Below are 24,949 nucleotides of genomic sequence, written 5' to 3'. Positions count from 1 at the left end.
GTAGAAAACCTTGTGCACGCCACTGGTAGCCTGCATATGGTACAAGTGGGGAAAAGGTAAAATAAATAAAAGGTAGGTTTTTACCTGTGTCGCAACCACTACTATAAATGCGAATGAAAGCTTATTAGTGAGTTTATTTATTACGCTTTTCACTTAACCGATGATCATGAACGTTCTCAAGGGAAGGTCCCTACCTAACATCCACCAAAAAATAACTATTATATAAGTGAAGTAGCATGCGACAGCTTAGAATTTTATCATACTCATGTCCCGGGCTGTCTTTAATAGGAAGTAGCTATTAAAAAGACGTTTCACGTTGCTCTTATGTGGAGTCGAAGGCAGTTTTAACGACTCCTATCGTTTGTCAGTACATTACATAACCGACCGTTTACCATAGTCAAAAATACCTAACAATTATTGCCCGGGGAATCGAACCCAGTACCTCCTGGAACGAAGCCTAACATGCGAACAACCAGGCCAACGAGCTAGTGCCTTCCCAAAACCCTGATAGTAAACAAATAAACAACACAAAATACGTTTGTTCGCGTTTTTCCCCTTTATTCCAGGTGAAATAACATTTAGATCCCAAAACAAAGGGAATACGCCTACAGGCCATAACTAAATTGTTTGTTTACTTTGCTTCTGTGGTAGCCTTCACGTCCAGTGTTGTGTATCACAATGTTGTGTATGAAATAGATCTACCTGCGTCGTCTATTTACACATTATTTTTTATAGGTTTTTGTATGACATAGATGTACCTACGTAGTCTATTTAGACATAACTATATATATGTTTTGTATGAAATAGACCTACCCATGTAGTCTATTTTTTTAAAATGACATTGTGAGATGGCGATAACAAAAAAAAAAAAAAACACCCGGCTAAGTTTGTTGTGGGCTTCTTCTTAGACCGGGACGCGTTTGGAACCCTCGTAGCTTTAGTTTTAAGTTTACGAATGTGGTTATCGCCATCATCTCACTACCGTGTAATTCTTATGTACGCATCAAAAGTGCCACCTGTGGGCCTACTTGAATAAAGATATTTTTGACTTTGACTTTATTAAAACACCACTATTTATAGGTTTTTGTACGAAATAGACATACCTACGAAGTCTATTTAGACATCACTATTTATACGTTTTTGTAGTGCGATCTTATTCTGAATACTTTTCGTACATAATACAGATGTCAGATTTTTAACTGATTTACTAAAATTTTTTTGTTAAAATAAAAATAGTTTTATAAATGCAATTTCATTGTACACTATTCGATAACTAATAAAAAAGTTATCGAAGTGTACACCACAAAAAAATACAGTTAAATTGAAACTACTTCACTTTTTAACTTATATAGTCTTTTAATATATATGAGTTCAAAATAGTTTTTTTAAATAAGTTTGTTTTTGTTTAGCAATCCCAATCAGCTTGCAACCCATTTTAGGATGTATGTTTTTATGTTGGGCAATTCCACCAATCTGCACGGGGCCAGCGTGGTGGACTACGGCCTTCACCACTTCTCACAGCTCACTGTGGGAGAAGTCAATTTACACGATATATTTTTCAAGTAGCCTATTCTGATATATAAGCAACATACTTCTATTCCACTCCAAGTTCGCCCTTAACTGCAATCTCACTTGATGGTAAGTGATGATGCAGGCTAAGATGATAGCGGACTAAACTTTTTTATTTTTTATTTTAATAGCGGGCAAACGAGCAAGTGGGTCACTCTGCAGCAGCAGAGGGGTCACCGATGCGATGCCGGCTTTTAAGGAATTTGTATTTCCGCCCCTTAAATAACCCTAGATTGTATTTTTGAGAAAACACAACAAGCTGCTAGGTGTATTGCATTACAAGCTATACCCCTAATCGATTTCTACGCGACATCGTAACGGAACGCTAAATCGCATGGCGGTACGTCCGTGTCGCTAGGGTGGTAACTAGCTTACTAGGTATTTTACTGTAAAGCTTTATAAAAAAACCGTTCAGTGTTCACGTCTTTGCGTGAAATATTAACGAACAACCAGATAGATATCCATCGTAGGATTTCCTTATTATAATTGACGTTGAAAAGAAAGTTATGCAAAAATATGTAAAAAGGGCCCAAACAGTTTTCTAGGTCGATGATAGGGACGTGGTTTGACATAATTATTCTTCTGCTCTTCAACTGGCTTGGTAACACATACATCCTTAGCCTTATAATAACTAGTGCCTCCTATCTAATATGATGAGGAGATGTATCTTAAAAAGTTCAAAGTTTGTATTAAACGTAAGCTTATTAGAAAGTCCTATTATAGTTTAAACGACTACGTAATTGAGAAAAAAGCTTGGGTGTGATTTATTGCTCTAACCAGGATCTTCTAATAATTTTAAATGACAATGTGAGATGGTGATAACAAAAAAAAACACCCAGCTAAGTTTGTTGTGGGCTACTTCTTAGACCAGGACACGTTGGAACCCTCGTAGCTTTAGTTTTAAGTTTATGAATATGGTTATATCGCCATCATCTCACTACCGTGTAATTCTCATGTAATGTACGCATCAAAAGTGGCACCTATGGGCCTACTTGAATAAAGATATTTTTGACTTTGACTTTAATAAAAAATATATGTCACAAGCTTCGTCTTTTATAGAAGAAAAAGATTAAACTTTAAACCTTCCATGAATGGAATGCGAATAGGGGATAGGTAGGTAGGTATATAATATCCTACAAAAAGCCTTAGGTGATAATTTCTAAGGTAATTTTATCAGGTCATAAGTGTTCCTTATTAAACGCCCCGACGCTGCTTGGAAGTGCTGAGGCTGCTTGGAAGCAGGCCGCTCCGCTTTCATCTGTTACCAGATAGATAAATGAATCCGTACACTAAATGTGCGATTGTGAAGGTAGCTTGCGCACCAAGCGATTAAAGACTATTATCATCTTTGTATTGTATATCTAGTGTTAAGGGTCTGTGGTGTCCTGTCATGTATCTACTCTCTGGTGTCTCTGCGTCAAGTCAAATGTCAGGCCTTAAAGGACTTGAATCCATGGCCGTAAAATAAATTAAAAAAAAAAGCCAAATGTCACTTGTGATTTTAAATTTAAAATAAATTTAGGAATGTTCTTTTGATCGTAGTTTACTCTGTTAACAGATAAGACAAAAGTGGAGAGACTGATAAACATTTTCATTATCGAAACAAAACAGCAAAGAAAACTGTTCATATATTGCTTAATAGAAAAATAACATAGTGAATTAATTTTACAGTACAAAGATGGTTCGAGTTATAGCCAAAAGTTTAGGTATGTTGTTTTACCATAGATTGTTTTGTTTTTGAATTCGAGTTGTAATTAAATTCTTATCTAAACAACTTTACTTCGCAGATACGTCGATTTTGGACAATGTTCACGTGGACAAATACAGTGTTGAGGCTCAAATAGAAAAAATATTATTAAAATATCCAGTACACGAGTCTAAAAATTATGTGCAATGGCTTATCAAAGCTGTATCTCTGATTGATCTGACTACGCTCTCTGGAGATGATACTAGGTCTAATGTCACTAGACTGTGTGCTAAGGTTAAGGTTTTTTTTTTAATATCATTTCACTTGCGCCCATTTATTCCCTAATTCTCATTGTAACACGATTTCTGTTGTGCATAATGCATACTGGATTCCATTGAAATAAAGGCAAAAGAACAGCCGATTGGCGCAGTGGGCAGCAACCCTGCTCTTTGAATCAAGGGCTGTTTGTTTGATGACAACAACTTGAACGTGTTTGTGTGAACATGAATGTTTTTCAGTGTCTGGTTGTTTATATGAATATTATAAAACTATTTATATATATTATTTATAAAAACATTCATCAGTCATCTTAGTACCCTTAACACAAGCTAAGCTTACTTTGGGACTAGATGGCATTACAATATTGTCGTAGTATATTTAATTCCTTTAAAGTACAGACTCACCACAGTATCCCAATGTGGGTGGCAGGTTTTATTGCTTTTTGTAATAAATTACTGTTAATAACTGGAATTGTCTGTTTAATTTGCTTTACTAGGGGCAGAGGTGGAAAACACTAATTTCCTAACTCCAAGCTGGTATACATTTCCTAGTTGAAAAACTGGTTATATAGCAGTGACTGGCCCAATCCTGGAATCTGGCTATGACCTTGATAAATATCTAATTAAGTATCTTAATATTGCACTCTACATTTTCCAGGCTGCTAATCCACTTCCATTTTTAGAAGAAAAAGTAAAAACCAGAACAGCAGCTGTGTGTGTGTATCCAAACAGAGTAGGCAATGCTCATGATGTTATTAACAGGATGAAACTAACCAAAGAAATACAAGTGGCTTCAGGTTAATATATTTATTTATTATTCATACAGCTAATTAATTTTAATATTATTAATAATCACTCATTTTGTTGTAAGAAATGGATGGCAGGTATAAAAAGAATAAAAAAAGCATTTCTAGAGGCAACCGATGAATTTCAGTGCTCTGGATTTGAATAAATTTAAACAAAGTCTAATGTTGCTTCACTGCTGATTTTCGAATGTTTCGAACTCTATTAACATACTTGTGGTAAACAACTATTAAGTTTCATTTTTAATGCCCTATTTAAGTGGACGCTTGAATCACCAAACCCTGTTGCGTACCGGTTTGATGTGTGTAGTTGGAGTTGTAATTATAGCTACATGAAGCTTATCACCTACAATTTTAATGGACACAGGGCAGCATTTTGTAGGATTTCTTCCTTGCAGTGATGCCACACAAGTGGACCTCTGAACCTATATATTAATGAATAAAAAACATATATCTGCCACTTGCCATGCAGTGGCGTGCATACAGGGTATGCAGATGACATAGAATAGAGAAAATCTCTAGTACGAGTCATAAACACTTAAGGGTAGGCTTTTTATAACTCTTACTATGCTTACCCTTAAAGTTTATTATAAAATAAAAAGTACTCATTGTGTTAAATGGTGGATCAGTGAGTGAGCCAAAATTTTCAAAGCCCTTAGAAAATTAAAGAATACTTGAAATGACAAAAATTTATTCTTAAGCATTTCAACCTTTTCAGTTGCAACTGGCTTCCCGTCTGGGTTATATCCTCTACATACAAGACTACAAGAGATCAAATATGCTGTATCAATGGGTGCAACTGAAATAGATGTTGTTCTTGACCGCAGTCTTGTACTTATGGGAAAGTGGGAAACTTTGTACCAGGAAGTGCTACAGATGAAGCAGGAGTGTAGTACAGCCCATTTGAAGGTCATACTCGGTGTTGGTGAACTTGGCACTTATGAGAATGTATGTATAAATTACTTTCAATTATTATTGTATCATTGTGTCATCATTGTGTGTGCACTATTTATGCTAGTGATAAAGCTACCTACGTATCCTAAAATTTTGTTTAGTAAATTAGTTGATTAATTGAGTTGAATTATGTATTTATAAAAAATTATCATCTTTAGGCAACCTCCCTGTAATTGTGATGCACCATGCTCATATTGCACGCACCATGCTCTGTTGGAACTTTCTACTTATAAAAGTAGAAAGTTCAAACAATACCAAGATAGCTTTCCAGTCAACGCTGCACTTTGAACTTTTACTCTACTCTACTCTTCTTTTTAAGGGTAATTGTATATCAGTTATAAGTTCAAAGTTTATATAAAACGTAAGCTTATAGAAAAATCCTATTATAATATTAAGGATTACATGTATGATAAAAAAGCTTGGGTATGAACTGCTGTAGCATCATAGGTAAACATTAACTCAACTGTGAGATGGTGACAACAAAAAAAAACCTGGCTAAGTTTGTTGGGAGCTTTTCTTAGACCAGGGCACATTTGGAACCCCCCGTAGCTGGTAGCTTTAATTTTAAGTTAACAATGCATTTGTTATCACCATCACCTAACATTAGTTTAACACGCCGAATGGGCGCACCAAGCTACTGAAGGAGGCGCCACTGACGCGCGCACTCCGTACCTCAATGTGATAGCCGAGAAGACGGATTTATTTTGTTGCACTCTGAGTGAACTCACAAATATAGCGATTTGGATTTTATAATACATACTATAGTTATATATATTATTAAAATTTACATAACATGCTGCATTGTCGTATTAGGATAACTTTTTCCTGTAATGACAAAAATGTAAGATGTGAATAAATAAATAAATAAATGTTAAATGTCTGTTTTCACAGACTTTTTACATGTTAACCTTGTCAAATTCATTTGAATCGATTTGGGGTATTAATAAGTGCGATATCCCTAAAAGGTAGTAGTTTGAGTCATGCTAAAGGGTTGGTTTGGATTAGATTTAGGTAAAATAATAAAATTTTATTTTAGGTCTATAATGCATCAATGGTGTCCATGTTGGCTGGAGCTGATTTTATTAAAACGTCAACAGGAAAAGAAGCTGTGAACGCAACCTTGCCTGTAGGACTTGTTATGTGCAGAGCAATACGTAATTTCTATCAACAGACTGGTTTCAAGGTAAATTATTTAACTGTTAATAGCCCTTGCACACTTATCCGAGTATCGTGTTCCAACACCTATTTGCTATTATGTGAAATCACGAGTTATATGACTAAAAACGTGCAGGAGTGTACAAGATTTTATCTACAACCAATAAATAAATTAATATAACAGTTAAATCAATTTAGTACATTACTGCAGCGGCCAGCGTAACATTCAACGGTGCACGAACGTGTAAATGCGGGCCGAGACACAGGTCAATCAATGCCTAGGTGTGGTCAAGTCTTATATAGTATGAATGAATGAATGAATACACTTTTATTGTACACCAAAGAAACAAAAATTAGTTACAAAGATATAAATACAAATAAAAGGAGTACAATTTGGTAGCCTTATCGCTACATAGCGATTTCTTCCAAGCAACCAATGGCGTAAAAGGAAGAAATATAGAAAAGAGTATATAGTATATAAGAGTATATAATAGTACTTTACTGAAACTTTTCTTCTCTTGAACTCATTTTGTCAAATACAATTACTTCGAATCAATCAAAATACAATTAATTCAAAAAACAAATGACCAACAACAAACAATAAAAAAAAACTCACTTTAATGTGTTAAGTAATATTTTTTTTTTTCAATAAACAGCTTTCTATTTGCAATCCACAAAAACCTTCGATCAGTTCGCTCTTTGGTTTCCATGTTTCGAAGTAAAATATTAGGCCTTAAAGGACTTGAATCCGAAAATAAGTAAAATATTGTTCCATTTTTAAATGGAAAAACTAAGCCCCAACAGTTCGTTATTTTCATACAGCTTTTGCTGGCTGCTGCTCGTATTTAGTTGATCATACAACAATTTCGATTAATCTTGAAGAAATTAGGATTGAATTGTATGGGAAGAAATGTAAGGGGTATTGTAATGTTTTATTCATTCTATCAACAGGTAGGGTTGAAACCAGCCGGGGGTATAAAGACATCTCGGGATGCAGTCAACTGGCTTGTATTGGTGCATACTGAACTGGGACCCGAATGGCTGACCCCACAACTATTCCGTATAGGAGCCTCTAGTCTCCTCGACGTTTTAGCAAAAGATATAAAACTGACTTGTAACGGAATATGGCCATTTTTTTAACTAAGGCAACGAATAAAATTATTAGTAAGTTACTAATTGCATTTGATAGTTACATTTTTAAGTAAAGTTTCTGTATTTTTTTCAACTTTGAATTGACCAATCGAGAGTTCTACTAGACTCGAACCACCAATAAGATGTTTTCGGTGAATTTTAACAGCCCAACCCCGTTAGACTGCATTATCATTCACCATCAGGTGAGATTGCAGTCAAGGGCTAATGTGTATTAAAATAAAAACAAAAAATTGTCTATAATACAGACTTACCTATCACCTACTGTTTAAGCACTGTGTCATTGAACAGTCAAAATGGCACGGAATGTTTGGTGCTAAACATTAAAAGAGCACCAGACGGGCGCTCGAGATAGCTTTGTATTGCCAACTTGATCCCTGACTTGATACTGACAGTATGGATTTTAGATCCTTTATATAAAATTTATTAACAAATTAGAAAATACGAAGTAATTGTAATTTTTTCGTTCTCCGGTTCACATTCATTTTTCATAACTCGATTGGTGGATTCTACTGATACACGCAGTTCACGCTCGGAAGAGGCGCCTCGTGACGCCGAAGTTTGCTATGAGGTTCAAGGAATTTTAACGATTAGAGACATAATGACTACCCGCGTTATACGATTCAGTAAAATTATCTCGTCTCTTACGAAAATTTGAATAACGTTTTTCTTGTTATTTATTAATAATAAAAAATACATAACAGTATATAGATATATGTAGACATTACTGAGTATTTTAAATAGCAGTCTTGTTGTACACAAAGGTACGACACAAGCGTGTGGAAGTGCCCGTTCTTGCCTCTCGCCACATAACCTATAAACGAGTGAGTCAGTGGCGGATTCCGACAAAAATACTTCGCGTAACCTTAAAATGCGTATTTGGTGCGTTCGGATAATTTGTATGCACTGTGTTTCGAGATATATTTGAATCTATTCAAAGAGAAGACAAACAGTATATGTGTTATTATAGGTTTTGGTCATGTGCCTTTATAATTATTAATACCACAGTTTAATATCCGGTGTTTTATAAATAATAATACAATTACAAATTTTATGATCAAAAATGATATTATAATTAAGACCAAATATTTTTTATATCTCTAAATATTGACTTTATACAAATAAAATCATATAGTTATACACTGGCAGTTTGATTTAATTGTAAATACTTTCCCGCTACACAATATTTTTTGAACAAGTAATCTTTCATGGAAATACAAAATAAAACACAAAAATTTATTTATTAAAGAAATTTTATTTAACTTAGATTGTAAGGACATTAAAAATTAATATAAATAATTAATTTTATATTTACGTAAATTTTATTATAATTCAAGGGTAATACTTAATTATTATAGTACGTCGCAAATGTTGGTTATTATGGCACGGACATACTTTTTTCATGAAAGTTATGCTTTCATTTTTTTTTATTCTCACAAAAAGCTTTCCTAAAAGTTTAAGAAGAATCTTTTAGAACTTTACAAAGGCGAAGTCTCTAAAAATATTATTTGGTGAATAATGAAATGTAAATTTACTATCAAAAATAACCTTATACTTAAGCTATGATAATTATACCGATTTAATTTAAACCTTAATTAATACATAAAAACCAAATACCAAGATATTTGTGAAGCGTCTGATATTCAAAGTAGACTCCGTGATGTTTGTCGTTTTCTGAACTATAGTTTCAATACCTTCTACTAAAGAGTAAAGTCATATCGTAAGATGTCACTTACTAGAAAAGTGTCTATATAAACGTAATTGGTAAACTGGTGGTAAAGTCTCTACAAACAGATTGACTTGACGTTTCAAAAGTGCTTTTAATATAACCTACTCCAGTTCAAAATATTGGGTCAGGTATACTGTTATCTAAACCACCAATGTAGTTTGGATAAAATTATACCTATTCATATTAATCAATTTTATGAATTATGATAAACGCATTTTAGTTAGGTAGGTACTATACCAGAAAATATAATGCTAAAAAAATATTAAGAATCGTTCTGTGATAACGATAAGCGATTGAAACCAAACCAACACACCAAACGGATCTATTGTATTGTTAGACCTATCGCAGACTTGTATGTCATCCAAATCCCAACGATCTATGTTAGGAGTTTCCAGAAACAAAGAGATCTGCGGGAGAACCAAAGTCACTGACACGGCCAAAGCCATGAGCATGTTGAAATGGCAATGGGTCAGCCATGCTTGTTTAAGGACCACTAATAGTGGAGACTTTAAACAAGCAAGCGTAGTGTAGGACGCACGTTGGACCGACGAAATAAAAGTGAATGGCGAAAGCTGGGTGGATGAAGAAAACTGACGACCGGGTATGATGGCGCATTTCGAAAGGCCTATGTGAAGCTGTAGACGTCTGCAGGCTGAAATAAAATTCGATCAGAAAATAAATAATTATGATTTAAGGTGCGATGTGTAGAATACTTTTGTTTCATTCTTTCACCACAGGTGCTTCAGCCCGGAACCCATGTTCAGGGTCCGCATCATAGTTGACCACACGCAGTTTTCCGAACTTGTCCACGTATCCATAATGTCCCCTTACATGACCGTCGTTGTCTCTTTCTTCGTACCGGAACTGACGATTTTTACTAAAAATAAAATCACATTGTTGAGGTGCATTACACAAAATAAAGTCAAATATTTCTTTATTTTAAACAAAGTGTTATTTGACTCTATGGTTATATAGATGGTTAGGATCATGGTGGTGAGATCTTGGCAATAATATATCCGCATATATTAGAATTTAGCGAAATATTATAGAGCATTCCTCTTCAGAAAGCAGGGTAAACTGAATTTACGAGGATTACAAATTAATAAAAGGTGCATCAATAAATAATCTATTAGATTTTCGCAGCGAAAAAAGATATGTTATTCCGACCAAATGATTATCCGCTTTACACGATTCAGTTAAACTAGATAGAAAACAAATACAAGGTTACCGCTAACGAAAAGAAGAACCTATGCTTTTCTTAGTTATTTATTTAAACATTAGGTTAAATAAAGTTATAATTTCTCAATTTTCTCTAGTCTGCCCGTTACCACTCTACCGACAAACGCATGCTTTAAAACTAGAGTTAATGAGAATGTTCTAGTTGGACTCAGAAAGCAGGGTCGCTGCCCACTGCGCCAATCGGCTGTCACAACTACTACTACACGACTAAAACTTAAGTTGAAAAAAATATTTGTATTTACCCTTTTCCAGTATCGTAGCCGAACTGATAACTGTTGGGACCTTTCATTCCATGCATCCGAAACTCTGTACGCTCTCCTTTAGATTTGTGTTCAGGCTTATACTTAAAAGATTCTTTTCTTGAGGGGTTAGAATGTATTTGATCTGTAAAGTTGCAAAAATGTATTGAGGAATTAATTCGCATGTACAGCGTCACGTAGAATTAAGCATTAAGCTTATATAATAATGTGGAAGAATAATCTTCCCACATTATGTAACAGGGAAAACTTTTCACAAAAATCAGGATAGTCGTTTTAAGAAATAATGCCCACTACAGGGCACGGGTCTCACAATGAGAAGGGTTTAGGCCGTAGTCCACCACGCTGGCCCAGTGCGGGTTTGTGGATTTCACACGCCTTTGAGAAAATCATTGAGCACTCTCAGGCATGCAGGTTTCCTCACGATGTTTCCCTTCACCGTTGAAGCAAGTGATATTTTAATTGCTTAAAACGCACATAACTTAGAAAAGTAAGAGGTGCGTGCTGGGATTCGAACTTGAGCCCCAACATGTGAAGCCAAAGTCCTAACTAAAGTAAATGAATAGGTAGGACCGATATCTAAACGTGCTCTTAGAAGTACGGGTATGAATCATCGCCAATTTCAAAACTCCAGGCTGGTACTCAGAATTCTTTAATAGAAAAACCGAATATTATTCATTGGCCCGACCCGATGATCGAATCTAGGATCTCGTGATCTGCATTAGAAAGCTAGATACTAGAACAACGTGAAGACAAAAAAATAAGTAGAGAATCATCTTTTTGCACCCAAAAGATCAATGACTTGAATAAGGAAAACTTAGGTATTTCTTACTTCCAGGGTGTCGGTGGATGGATTCAGAAGTATCTTGTTCTGCAGGACTCACTTCGTCATAGGTGGCACCGTTTGCAGCTAGCGGCTGAAATAATATCATGATAATATAATCCTTAAATATGCCGAAGAATTCAAAAAACGCTATCAGATTAATTTGCTCCATCTTTGGCTGCAATATAAGTTATAAAAGTCTTATTAAGGTCGTATTCATGCATGAGCGCACACTACATAATTTATTCAGATTTGAAATCTCCGCTCTGCTCATAAACTAACGCTAGACCTAATTCTTACCTTCGCAGTATTTTCTTGTGGCTTACGCTTCCTCTGGGATTTTTCGTACAAATTCTTCTTTCCTTTCAAATGCGTCGAAGATTCCGATTGAAGAGGCGTGTCCTGTGGTTCAGTTTTAGCAGTTGGTAAATCATTTTCAGAATCCTCTACATACTGAGACACCGGTATAGGTATTGGCTTGAATTCATTGACGTACTTTTTCGGGTACAACCTCGTCGGAAACTTGAATTCTTGGGGTACATTTCCTGGTGGCTTAATATATGGAACAGGAGATTGTGGATTCACTCTAAAATGTACCGGATATGGTTTCTCTGATGGAAGTCTAAGAATAGGGAGTTCTATATTAGCGTTTTGGTTCAAAGTGTGATCTATTTCTTCTGATGGCAATTCTAATTCAGCTGAAGGAGACAAGACCACAAAATCATTGTGAGCATTTTCCATTGGGGGTAACAGATTTCTTGATGGTACCGTAATAACTTGACCCCTACGTAGTACTTTTCCTGTTCTCAAATTACTGTTCGCGTCACTTGGATCTAATCGTACCTCTTGCTGAATTATCTCCTGTTGAATTGCCGGGGATTCAGCTATGGGATACCATTCGGTTTGCTCTCCAGGTTCTGTAGGTTTTACAAAATACTCGTTTTGTTTGTCCGGTGACGGTGGCAGTAAATATGTAGCAGGAGTAGGAACTATTCCCCGGATAACTTCCTCGGGTGTATGAGGTTCTTGCGGAACCAGGTAACTCTCGCCACTGGTCTCATCTGATTCATAGTAAATCGGTAGAGACTGCTCAGGGAATGTTGGTAATGTCTTCGTTATTGTATGTGCATTTTGTAATGTTTGTAATGGAATATTTATTGCCGCTATGGAAATGGCGCTTATCGAAACCTGAAACGATAAAAAAATACTATTTGATTGCGGTGTAAAAATACTACATTCACTGGCCACCAACCACTTACCTACTTAGAATGATATAATAAGTAGTTTATAAGAATATAAATAAATAACAGCAAATTTATATAGTCTACTAATTCAACCAGCAGCGGCCAAATAGAATAAAGAGTTTTCTATTACATCACATTATGTAATCTGATTGGAAAAAGTGTGCCACGAAAAAAGAAAAAAAAGTGTTCTCATAAAAACGAATAGCAAATACTCGCCGCTGTCTACTGGCGACCGATACAAATAAAATGCTAAGAAGGTGTTGTGGTCCCAACATTCAGTTCTGATTTTTAGATATGTAAGTAAGAACCTACTTAGATTCCTAGCTAGTGCTTAAAAACATGGCATGTTAATTTACCACGGAGCAAGACAAAGACTTAGCAGACACGTAATCCCGGTTCTAAACAAGCTTTTCCCTGTTTGCAAAGCTATTGAAAGTCGATAAATTAACATATAATCAAATAAATATTTTACTATAAGTATAAGGAGTTCATGTAAATTAGATTAAATACTATTAATATAGATACAAGCCATCGAACAACCAGTTGGAGTTGCCAGTGACGACTTGTGGCTCCGAACTATGGAGGGTAGAGGTAAGGAGGATCATCTGTGTATATGAAAAAGTGTCCTTCAAAATGTATTAAATTAGGATGGCGCCACATTTGCATCAAGGTAACTCTTAAAAGAAGCGCCAAATATTGTTAGAGTAGGCTTGAAAAATAAACAAGGAAGTAAGGTTTTCCACAGTATTTTGTACAACGTAAGTTGTTGAAATTCTCAATTATTAACTACTTTAGTCGATAATGACATTAAATTTTTTAACTCTGCATACTTCAATTCATCTACGATTGCTACATTCATACCATACTCTGTGCATCCACCAGCGCCATTGAGGAGGATTTTTGAACTGTTATTTAGCGCATACAACTGGACACTTTTTCAACTTTTCTCCCATATAAGATGACTCTCCTTACCTCTACCCTCCATACTCCGAACCCTGGTCGCTAACTATGGGCTTCATAAGAAGGCTCAGAAACTCTATGCTGTATCTGTACATGTGCAATGAAAAATAAGTAAGAGTAAAGTGGCTCAAATGGCAAGCTCGGAGAACCGATGGAAGATTTTTGTAAGTATATAATATTGTATGTTTCTAAAAAGTGTTTAGAAATAAATTAGAAAATTATTTGTAGATTGTTCTAAATATCGACTCAAGGACAATTCACAGCAGGGTGGAATGGATCAAAAAACAGTTGAAAACTTATTTTGAAATCGAAAGTAAGTTTCACTGTTTATTCAGATTTCATTCAAAGTGAAAATAAGTCCAAACCGTGAAATTGCAGTTCGTTCGACATGACTCGCTCAATGTCAAAGACAAGGTTATTAATTTGGTCAATCATAAAGAATCTTCGGGTTCTTCAGAAAGAAGTCTTGAGTCGTCTTTATAAGAGCTATTATATGTAACGGCTAAGTAGTTGAGAGTTCGTAAATTGTGGAGGCCATTATATAATATTACATTATCTAAGTGTATCACACTGGGAACCTATTCAGAACTACCATTTGTGTCGTAATAATTATCAGTCGGAAAAGGTGGCAAAATCTATGTCACAAAGGCCTAACGCATTGAAGTCGGAAAAGGTGGCAAAATCTATGTCACAAAGGCCTAACGCATTGAAGATTTTAATACTTGTATAATAATTGTAAATGACAAAGTCCTGTCGCTAAACAATTTTGCGGTCCGGATGTCGCATAGGAGATAAGAGAGATACCAATCCTAACAGGTTAGCCCGCTTCCATCTAAGACTCCATCATTAGGGACTTAGCACCAGGTGAGATGGCAGTCAAAGCCAACTTGTAGTGGAGTAAAAAAAACCCACCTACTTGTTGGACAGTAAGTGCGAACTTCATTTTGTTTACTTACTTTGTTGTTGTATTATTTTAAATTCCTTTAATGTGAAGGTTATCTTTGAACAATTAACAAAAAAAGGGTTGAGTTTGAATGACAAAGAGCATTGCGAAGCATTTTCATAATAAGCAATTTGACTTCTCTCTTTAGAAAAAATTTAAATTATTGTGAAATAAAAGCTACGAATAAAAAAAATCGAATCCAATCCAATTATGCGATTTGTGCCTACCTACCTACTATTTCAACAGTGAAATTAAAGAAATATCAGTCTGACTAATAGGAGCTGTAATATTCGGCGGTTTTAAATCTGTACCTTGTAGGTATATATAATATTTATGCTATATATTGTAGGTAGGTACAAGGTCTTCTTCTTCTTAGTCGTTTCAGTCTTGACAGACTGGTCGTGGTCGTCATCTGGGTGTTGTGGCTCGCTTGACAATACTTCGCCACTCTTCTCTAACGGTTACCTTTCTTGCGCATTCATGTAGAGGAACCTCGATTGTAGCCTTCACTTGGTCCGTCCATCTCATCGGTGATCTTCCGCGTGCTCTGGTACCTTCTACTTTACCTTGAACCACAAGTCGCTCAATGGACACGTCATTACGCCTGGACACGTGACCGAAGAAACTAAGAATTCGCACTTGAACTGCAGAAGAAAGGCGCTGTTTGATGCTTAAAACTGTATTATTTTATATGAGGCTCTTATTTCAGAATTAAGTATAAAATCCCTATTTTAGGGGTGAAAGTTTTCATAACAGCTCGTAATTTTTTCCGTTACCTATATCGATGTAAATAAAGTAGACAAAATATAAAATAGCAAAGTATACATGTTTTTGATTTAAAGTTGAAATGGATTGAAGTTTCATTATCAGAACGCGCTAAGCTCTGGAGATATTAGTCAAATGGCCTAAAAAAGACCGCCATGCGATTTAGCGTTCCGGTACGATGTTTCATAGTAACCGTAATATGAGTTAATTAATCAATCTTGAGTTATTTTCCATATTAAACTGCATTATTTTATTATGGGTTCAAAAAGCAATTTTGCATACTGAACTTCAATTCTTTCATTTGGATCATCATTATTAATCGGTTTCCCTTGGTTTTCCTAATCCTAAGGTTGCCTGGAAGAGATCGCTACTAAGCGATAAGGCCGCCCTTTGTATCCTACTTTTTAAGTTTATTTTTGTTGTGTCCATTGTTTTTATTCCTATTTGTGGTGTACAAATAAAGTGAAAATTAACACATGACCAGACCACTACAAGGCACGAGTCGCCTCACCCAATGAGATGGGTAAAGGCCCACCACGCTGGCCCAGTGCGGATTGGTGGACTTCACATACCTTTGAAAACAATAAATAAATAAATATACTACGACAATACACACATCACGATCTAGTCACAAAGAAAGCGCAGCTTGTGTTATGGGTACTAAGATAACTGATATATAATTTTTATGAATAATATACATTAATACTTATAATATATAGATAAACACCCAGACACTGAATAACATTCATATTAATGACACAAATATTGTCCAGTTGTGGGAATCGAACCCACGGCCTTGCACTCAGAAAGCAGGGTCGCTGCCCACTGCGCCAATCGGACGTCATTATGGAGAACTCTTAGGTATGCAGGTTTGCTCACGATGTTATCATTCACCGTTAAAGCAAGTGATATTTTAATTCCTTAAAACGCACATAACATAGAAAATTTACAGGTGCGTGCTGGGATTCGAACTCGGTCTCCGAAAGTGAATTCGAAGTCCTACCCACTGGGCGATTAACGCTTGTGCTATACGTAAACATTAAGATTTCTTAGATTAGCTTAGTTTACCGATTGTTACGATAGCGTGGATATCCACCACTTTGTGGTCAGGGTTAATGGTGCGAATATGTTTACGAGTACTTTCTAGAACTGCCCTAGAAAGTCACAGCTTTCAAAGGCAATAGCCCGCGACACTTCTGCGGTGTCAATGTGTTCAATAAATCGGCTTTCATATCGATTTCGACCAAGTAGGCCCTATATAGGTCAACGGTTATTTGTAATTCAAGACTTAAGGTGCGATTTTTCGGTCGTGGCAAGTTACGGCTCTGAAGGCAAATAGGTACCGAAAAACAATTCAGCGTATCTGCCACTCATTGTCAGACTCTCTGACCAACAACCTAAACGATACCCCCCCTGCGCGGCTAGCTTAATTATAGCCCCGGGGAAAGGATAAAAATGTATCTACTCGCAGAGTTTTATCAACTCTCAGAGCATTGGCGCAACAGTGGAAATAATATCCAAATAATATATCTGTAATTATATCGTTATATACTTATAATTATATATAGATATCCCCGATTATATCCCTTGTAATAATAAATATAATCGGGGATATCATTTTTGTCTCCTGCCCTGCAGGGGTGTGTTTGGCAGAAAGGATTTACTAATGAATCCTACAATGTTCGCCATATTATTTATTAAGTACCAATAATTAAAAATTAACATAAAAAGGACACGACGTGCACAAGGCCAAGTTCTAAAGAGATTTCTTCCAGAAGCCCTCGAATGTGACAAACAATGAAAAGTAAAGCTGAGTACACACCTACAGAAATGACTGATACTATATAAGTAGTAAGTACAATACATAGACATGCACAGATAATAGGTATAGTATAAATATATATAGATCATACCTACGGTAATATATAAAATGCAGAAAGAAAGATATATACTAATAAACTAATTATTACATAGAGAAGCCAGATAGTGCTGCTTCAGCCTTGAATTGAACACAATCTGAGATGGGTTATCACGTAGAATATTGTGTGGAAGAGAATTCCAAAGTCACGCGGCCAGGAATGCAAATGAAGAATAAGTGGTCGCATTTATATTAAATTTTGGTCGACCTCCCTGGCGCTGTGAATTGACTTTGGTCTGCTCTAGTCCGATGCTTCGGACGTGGCTGGCTACTATCCTACCGCCAAGTGATTTTTCGTTTGGCTGCGCTGCCGCATAGTAACTGCATGTACCTACCATGTATACATGGTTTATTTCATCTTACTTGTCTTGTTAAAAAAAATTCATTCAAAAAACAATCTTATCATATAAATAATATTTTTTATTCAGAGAAGAGGCTGTTATTGCCTCGCCATACTGAAGTGGCTTAGCACATTTGATTAAATTTGTTTATTAAGGTAAGGTAGGCAAAAACTTGTTTTTTTTTCTACAAATATGCTTATGTTACAATCAGAACAATGCAGTTTGACCGAAATTAGGTTAAGTAAAAACTTTCATATTATACCTCCTGATTGCCTATTGTGTAAAGACCCTTTTGTTATAATGATAAAGCAAAAATGGCATACACAAATTAGTTTTCTTAGTTGTTCATTTAATATCATTTTAGATGGGTCTTTCAGGTTATATTTGATTGCAGACATGATAAGATTACCCAGTGAGCTTAAAATAGTAACATAATATGTTACTATCAAAGGCTTTACCTTCCTTAACTGTCATAGAAAAGCGTATAACATTGTTGACATAGGTAGGTTCTACGAGCGACCAAACACAGGACTGCTCAAAAGAGCGCATCTTTAGGATTAGTCGCGAGACGAAGGTAACCTTTTGTATGTCAACTAGATTTTACAAAATTCTAGTTTTTATCTGTTCGTGTTTGCGCGATATTGATAATGGCAACAGGTTATAAATATCGAGCAACATACGTTTGAAATACTCACAGAATATTTAGTTCTCCGTTCATTTTAAAAATAAATAATTGTATTCACAAATGAACAATTATTTTATTTATTATCTGCATACAACAGACATGATTTTTTGTACTGTACCAGACAGACGTTTTGCGTTATAAAGAATTAGGGTCCTGTTCCATGGATGGGCTCGCCTCTTTGACTGGGCTAGAAGTACGAATGTAATATCATTTCCATTTCCACTTCTAAGAAAACTAATGGGCTAACTTTTAAGCAATTTTTATTATCGTTGTGTTGGAAATCTCTTTAGTTCTATACCTACTTATCGTTAATCATTTACCGAAAAAGACGATAAGTAGATGTTTTGTTTTCTAATAGGTAAAGTTCTCAATGAGAGTATTTCCGAGCAAACGGGATCAAATATTACTAACAATCTTCTTCGCATCGCTATTAAAATACACATAATCTATTTTAAAGGTCATTATAATTTTAATGAACCATCTCGGCTACCGAGAGAGTTAATAAAATGAAAGTGCAACTAATAAGCCGCGAGTCTCGCCTAGACGAAGCCTTCCCAAGAAAAGCATCATGTTGGAAGCGGAAAAGGCTGCTTTGAAACTCATTACTAGTTGCGTGATACTAAGTTATGTTGCTACGTATCTATGCCTTTTTATAAACAAGTCAACAAGTGTTATTTAATCGGTCGCCGGCGTTTCTCTGGTTGCTATATAATTAATAGATCGATTTCCCGGTAATCATAAAGATACTACCTGGGTATTTATTTAAAGCAAGTATACGGATTGAGTAATCAATAGATACGATTTCAAATAAAAAGTAGTGTACCTAATCATGGAAGTACTGTTTTGTTCATCCATTGAATAGTTACCGAAATATAAAGCTATAGGTATTAAATAATATAATCATAACTACTGAGGAGAATTCTAAAATGATAAAAAAGGAATATCTAGACAACACAACACAAGAACTTTCAATAAACTGGTTTCTATTTCATCGTACACGCTGTTTTTAATATTGAGACCACAAGGATGGATTGATTACCTTATAAGAATGAAAGTTTATTACCTATGAATTTAATTAGATCACCAAAAATCTACTAGTAATACCTACCTACTAAATATTGCGTTGTCTATTATGTTATATATATACCCGCTTCCATTGCATCTAATTTATTCTTGGTACATGGAAGTTAACAAAATATATTACATGTAGGTATTTTACTCTAGCGCACATAATATTAAACATTCGGCTTCACAATACGCTGAGAGCGTTTTAGGGGATTGGAATCCCTTATGCATTCCTACGTATCTCCCCCAAGGTGGGTATGAGATGAGATTTGCCCCGTTAGCAAAAAAAAAGGGTTAGAATTAATTTTTTGAATGGGACAGTAAGGGTCTTAACCGTTTTAGCCGAACGAAAACGTTTTTAGGAATCTGTCCTTAACATTTTGAGACATTACCCTCCATTTACAGATGTCGGAAAACATTTTAAAGTTACCAAGAAAATATGCAGTTGACCAAGTTTTTTTACTGCCAAACAATCTTGCTTCTTATACTTAAGTAAATTTTAATTGAAAGTAAAACTTACTAACTTATAATAGAGCGTTCTCTTACACTCCCAATCACTAGGCCGCTCTCCTCAGGAAATACCCAAAACACGTCCTTTACGACCCGGACGATGAAATAACGGTGGACATCTCAACTTTAAAGTAAGATACAGATAGGTACAACCTCTGCACACTGTCTTCGTTGCAGTGGTTTGCATAGGTAGAGGGTATATAAAATGAAGAAAAACTCGACTAAAATTTAAGCCTAGGCTTATTATAATTCTTACAAAGCCTATCCCTAAGTTTTTTATAACTGTTACTGGAGATTTTTCATTTTAGATTATCTGCATACCATAGTCGCGTGCATACCCTCTATGCACGCCACTGTTCGCTGGCGAAGACCAGTTCCCCGGTTTGAAAATCATATGGGCAAGAGTTTAATACACAGTAAAGTTACTTTACTAGTTGGTCAAAATATCCAATGGGTATAAGTATAGGAAGCTGGTAGATATATAGGTAAGAAAGAATAGGCTACAAAATAAATATAGGTACTAAATCAATTAAATTGAAGTCTATTTGTTATTACGAAATAGATGCCGTCATAAAATAATTGGGAGACTTGAGTTTTGCAAAAAAGACAGCCAGATCTGTTTGTCAGGAGAACTAATCTTTAGAACGGCAGCATTTCACAGGCAGAGTTTAGGGAAACGAATATAGGTAAGCTCGGCTTTTTTTTACTATTTACCGCGGAAAATACGGAATTAGGAGTTTTTGCATAGTCACGGGTAATTGTTAATATGGAAATAAAACTTATAGTGTATGGCCTAAATAGGTTGTAGCTGCGCTGATTTTGATGATTTTCAAAAGTTGCATGTAATACATGCAACTTTTGAATAGATATAAATAATCAGTAAAATTTAATAACTTACTAGTAAATATTGCACCCACATTATCGCAAGAAAAACTAACACGTGGATTACGTCACTGATCTACTTCTTTCACTGTTTTCTTTTTAAATTATAGATCGTCAAAACACTCCGTCGGAGCTTTGCGGTTATTTGATATGCGCTCGCGCAGCCTCTCTCATAGCTATAATGAAGGCGGACGACGGTCACGCTAGCGTTTTATAGATCACCGACTCCGTTTCACAGTAGGTATAGGAAATTAACTTTTGTTTTGTTTGATAATACTTAGTTGGATAAGGTGTTTGCTTGCCTGCTCGTGCATAACTTTCAGAACAGCCTTAGCCCTTAAAATTATGTATATGATTAAGGTTGCTCTATTCGTCCTGCTAGAATTTTTGAAATGTTTGGTTGAGTTTCTTCGCGGTATATATATATATATACTAACAAAAGCAAGTTAAAGACAAATATCCTCCAGATCGTTTCAGTGAGTTTTACGTTCAGAAGTGCCAGAACCACACACTTTTATGAAACACATTTACCATATTAGAGTGGATTTTTCCGATGATTCGAGAAACTCTTTATACTTAGGATATATTTTATAACACTTGTTTCAGGCGATTATCCCACTATATAGGGCACGGAGCTTCTCTCAGAATAAGAAATGTTGAGCCCGAAAAGCATCACTGCATCGTGTGAAATCTACCAATCTGCACTTGGCCAGCGCCAAGTGCAGATTGGTAGATTTCACACGCCTAAGGCACGGCCTAAGCGTTAACAAATGATTTTTTAATTGCTTGAAATGCACTTAACTCAGAAAAGTTAGAGGCAAACCTACTACGACAACACACACACGCCGTCTAGCCCTAAAGTTAGCGTAACTTGTGTTATGGGTAGTAAGATGACCGATCAATATTTTTATGAAAAATGTACATAAACCCTTATAATATATAGATATATAGACACCCGGACACTGAAAATCATTTATATACAACACACAAACATTTTCTAGTTGTGAGAATCGAACTCACAGCCGTGGACTCAGAAAGCAGGGTCGCTGCCCTCTGCGCCAGTCGGCTAGATGTGGGAGGTGCTGTAGGTACCACAAAGGTATCACAATTAGTTAGTGTATTATTATCTATAACCTACTTATAATGTAACAGCTATCAGCAATGAGGTGGCCAAATTTTTCAATTTTTCTTTTGATTTAAAAATTCTGCATTTTCTTTGGGCTGGTCTGGCAGCAAACGATATAGCGTTCTGATACGATGGATACCGTACCTATATAATATTAAAACTGCCATACTCATAACAGGTTAGCCCGTTACGATCTAAGACTATACCAGCATTTACCACCAACTGGGACTGTGTCGAGGGCTAGGTAGTTAAAAAAAAAATACTAGTGACAGTCTTGCCCCTTAAATACACGATGTTACTAGGCTATCACCGGATAGTATATAATATCCTATCAAGCTACAAAATAATAATTCACACACCCTTGTTTTTTTTTTTAAATTTTATTAGGTATGCTGCGCTTCTTGAAGGTTGGTGGACTTAGATTTAAATCAAGACTCATGTCACGATAATGATCAGGTTCTTTGATCATGCTTTTGGAGACATAGGCTTAATGTTGGCTTACTATTTAGGTACCTATTTAACTAATAACTATACTTACATAAAAGTTCATTGGTCAACGTCCTTTCTACTTTACGAACAATGAAATCAAGCAAAAAGTTTTTAACATAATTTATCTTCGCGAGAGCTTTGTTGTCCGTGAATAGACAATTATAGCTACCTCTGTATAATACAGGTACCTTTATTTCACATACATACTATCTGCATAGCTAAGTAGGCCTGCAATAGATACAGAATGTCAATCATTGCAAAAATTCTAATTTAAAATTTACTTACGGAACGCTATTATAAAACACCTAACGTTAGGTAGGTATATAAATATAAAGGGGTAAATTTCGAACGATGGCAATATTTTAAAATTACGATCTAGTGATAAGAAATAAAAAAAAACATTATTAAAGTGTCATAACTAATATTTCGGGGTTATTTAATAATTCGGGTCGTTTAAATAATTAAAACTTGATTTAACGGTGAAGGAAAACATCGCGAGGAAACCTTGCATGCCAGAGTTCTCCTTAACGTTCTTAAAGGCGTGTGAAGTACCTACCTACCCATATAGATTCTATTTACAATTTTGAAACATCTCTGAGAAATGGTCATAGTTCGGAAATTTACCCTGTATATTTACCCCTGTAGAAGCGGCAATATGAAATAAGCATATACTAATATGTAATTTAATATAAAAAATACATATAAATGGGTGTGTATAAATGGAAAAAGAGAGATAGATAGATAATATGCCGACAGAGACGTGCCGCTAAGCGATTAAGCGGTCCTGTACGATGTCGCGTAGAAACCGATTAGCGGTTTATGTGTTTAATATTACTGCCATACCCCCTAGCTCGCTACCTAGACCAAAATTGTATCCCCCGATTATATCTTCTGACAAGGGATATAATAAACGTGCACCTGCTAAATAAAGGGAACATGGAATAGGAGAAGTTAACACCCGTTTTTTAAAACCCATATATTATTTGGATATTATTTTCACTTGTGCGCCAGTGCTCTGAGTAGCCGAGCTGGTGTGATTTTAATCACTGCATAAAAACAATTTCATCGCTTAAAACTGTATTATTATACATGACGCTCTTTACTGGCCCAGTGCGGATTGGTGGACTCCACACACCGTTGAGAACATTATGGAGAACTCTCAGATATGCAGGTTTCCTTCACCGTTGAAGCAAGTGATATTTTAATTGCTTAGAACGCACTTAGAAAAGTAAGAGGTGCGCGTTGAGATTCGAACTCGCTCTCCCCGAAAGTGAAGTCGAAGTCCTACCCACTGGGCTATCACCGCTTCAAAAATATAATATCTATAAACAAATGTATGTAATTAAAATACTTGATTAACATGTAGTATCGACTCTATAATCATATAAGTGTATCATTATAGTAACCTACCTGCTTATTACTGGTGATTAAAAAGAAACACGTGCTGATCGCATCTTTTTAAAATTATCTCAATATATTCTAGAATGTAATAACCCTATTTTAGACTCATCTGATAAAGAAATCTGACAAATAGAAAATTTAAATTTAGTTTTCATTGTTCCTCATTTGTGATATGTATCCAAACAACTCTCCAAACTTGTATTTAAATATAAAACCCTTTACAAGGCATAACTTTTATTTTTATTTGTTAGATCTGAATATCTAAAATATATATTTTTAAATATATACTTCCATAGAAAAGCAGTCGTTTCACAGGAAACTTTATTGTATTATATATAAAAATACACGCTACCAATTTAAGAGCAAATAAATGAAAATGAAAACTCTTTACAGTTTAAGTATCCAGCAAATGAGCAAGCCGGTCACAATTACCGCCGCCGATGAACGTCTGCAGGACCAGAGGAACCAACGTTGGCTTTTACCGTATAAGCATTAGACTAACTTAGTGACAGTTCTACAAGAGAGGGCACTTTTAGGACTGTCAATTTAGTTAAGCTCAGTAGAGATTCGTGGTACAACACTTTTGCCAACAATTTAGAAATAGCCATTTTAAACTAACTTAGTGACAGTTCTACAAGGGAGGGCACTTTTAGAACTCTATTTAGTTAAGCTCAGTAGAGATTCGTGGTACTACACGAATATATAAATATACTCTATTAATATACACTATTGCCAACAATTTAGAAATATCCATAGATACAAATAAGCTCATTTAAAAAATGTAATAAAGACCATTATCGTCACCATCCGCAGTCTATTAACGTCCCACAGCTGGGCACAGGCCCCGTCTCTCACAGGAGATACGGTTGTAGAGCATAGACCCACCACACTGCTCCACTGCAGGTTGGTGGGCTATAATGATGATTATCACAAGTTAGTGTTAATGACCGGCTGGATGATTACGTATCTTGCGACAG

General features: G+C 35.5%; 2 protein-coding genes across 2 annotated transcripts; one reads left to right on the top strand and one right to left on the bottom strand.

Annotated features, from left to right (window-relative positions):
* Positions 1-3,070: 3,070 nt before the first annotated feature.
* Positions 3,071-8,671, top strand: LOC120625891 (deoxyribose-phosphate aldolase). The gene is made up of 6 exons (XM_039893151.1): positions 3,071-3,275; positions 3,357-3,550; positions 4,193-4,331; positions 5,056-5,285; positions 6,328-6,474; positions 7,398-8,671. Exons 1-6 carry the CDS (start codon positions 3,248-3,250, stop codon positions 7,584-7,586), a joined length of 927 nt encoding a protein of 308 aa, XP_039749085.1. The 5' UTR covers positions 3,071-3,247; the 3' UTR covers positions 7,587-8,671.
* An 869-nt stretch (positions 8,672-9,540) lies between these two features.
* Positions 9,541-21,141, bottom strand: LOC120626020. The gene is made up of 5 exons (XM_039893299.1): positions 20,973-21,141; positions 11,944-12,831; positions 11,653-11,737; positions 10,806-10,947; positions 9,541-10,201 (listed from the first exon to the last, which is right to left on the bottom strand). The coding sequence occupies exons 1-5, from the start codon at positions 20,991-20,993 to the stop codon at positions 10,045-10,047; spliced, it is 1,293 nt and encodes a 430-aa protein (XP_039749233.1). The 5' UTR covers positions 20,994-21,141; the 3' UTR covers positions 9,541-10,044.
* Between the last annotated feature and the right edge of the window lie 3,808 nt (positions 21,142-24,949).

Source organism: Pararge aegeria, chromosome 8, assembly GCF_905163445.1.
Source record: "Pararge aegeria chromosome 8, ilParAegt1.1, whole genome shotgun sequence".
Lineage (NCBI taxonomy): Eukaryota > Metazoa > Arthropoda > Insecta > Lepidoptera > Nymphalidae > Pararge > Pararge aegeria.
Note: the sequence above shows the minus strand (reverse complement) of the source record. Positions and strands in the feature narration are given on the sequence as shown.

Excerpts from the sequence above, each read along its gene's own strand:
- LOC120625891 (XM_039893151.1), top strand. The coding sequence starts at position 3,248 with ATGGTTCGAGTTATAGCCAAAAGTTTAG. Across the intron at positions 5,286-6,327 it reads AACTTGGCACTTATGAGAAT|GTCTATAATGCATCAATGGT; the intron begins GTATGTATAAAT and ends ATTTTATTTTAG. Across the intron at positions 6,475-7,397 it reads ATCAACAGACTGGTTTCAAG|GTAGGGTTGAAACCAGCCGG; the intron begins GTAAATTATTTA and ends TTCTATCAACAG.
- LOC120626020 (XM_039893299.1), bottom strand. The coding sequence starts at position 20,993 with ATGTGGGTGCAATATTTACTA. Across the intron at positions 12,832-20,972 it reads TGTGGGTGCAATATTTACTA|GTTTCGATAAGCGCCATTTC; the intron begins GTAAGTTATTAA and ends TTATCGTTTCAG. Across the intron at positions 10,948-11,652 it reads CATCCACCGACACCCTGGAA|ATCAAATACATTCTAACCCC; the intron begins GTAAGAAATACC and ends GCAACTTTACAG.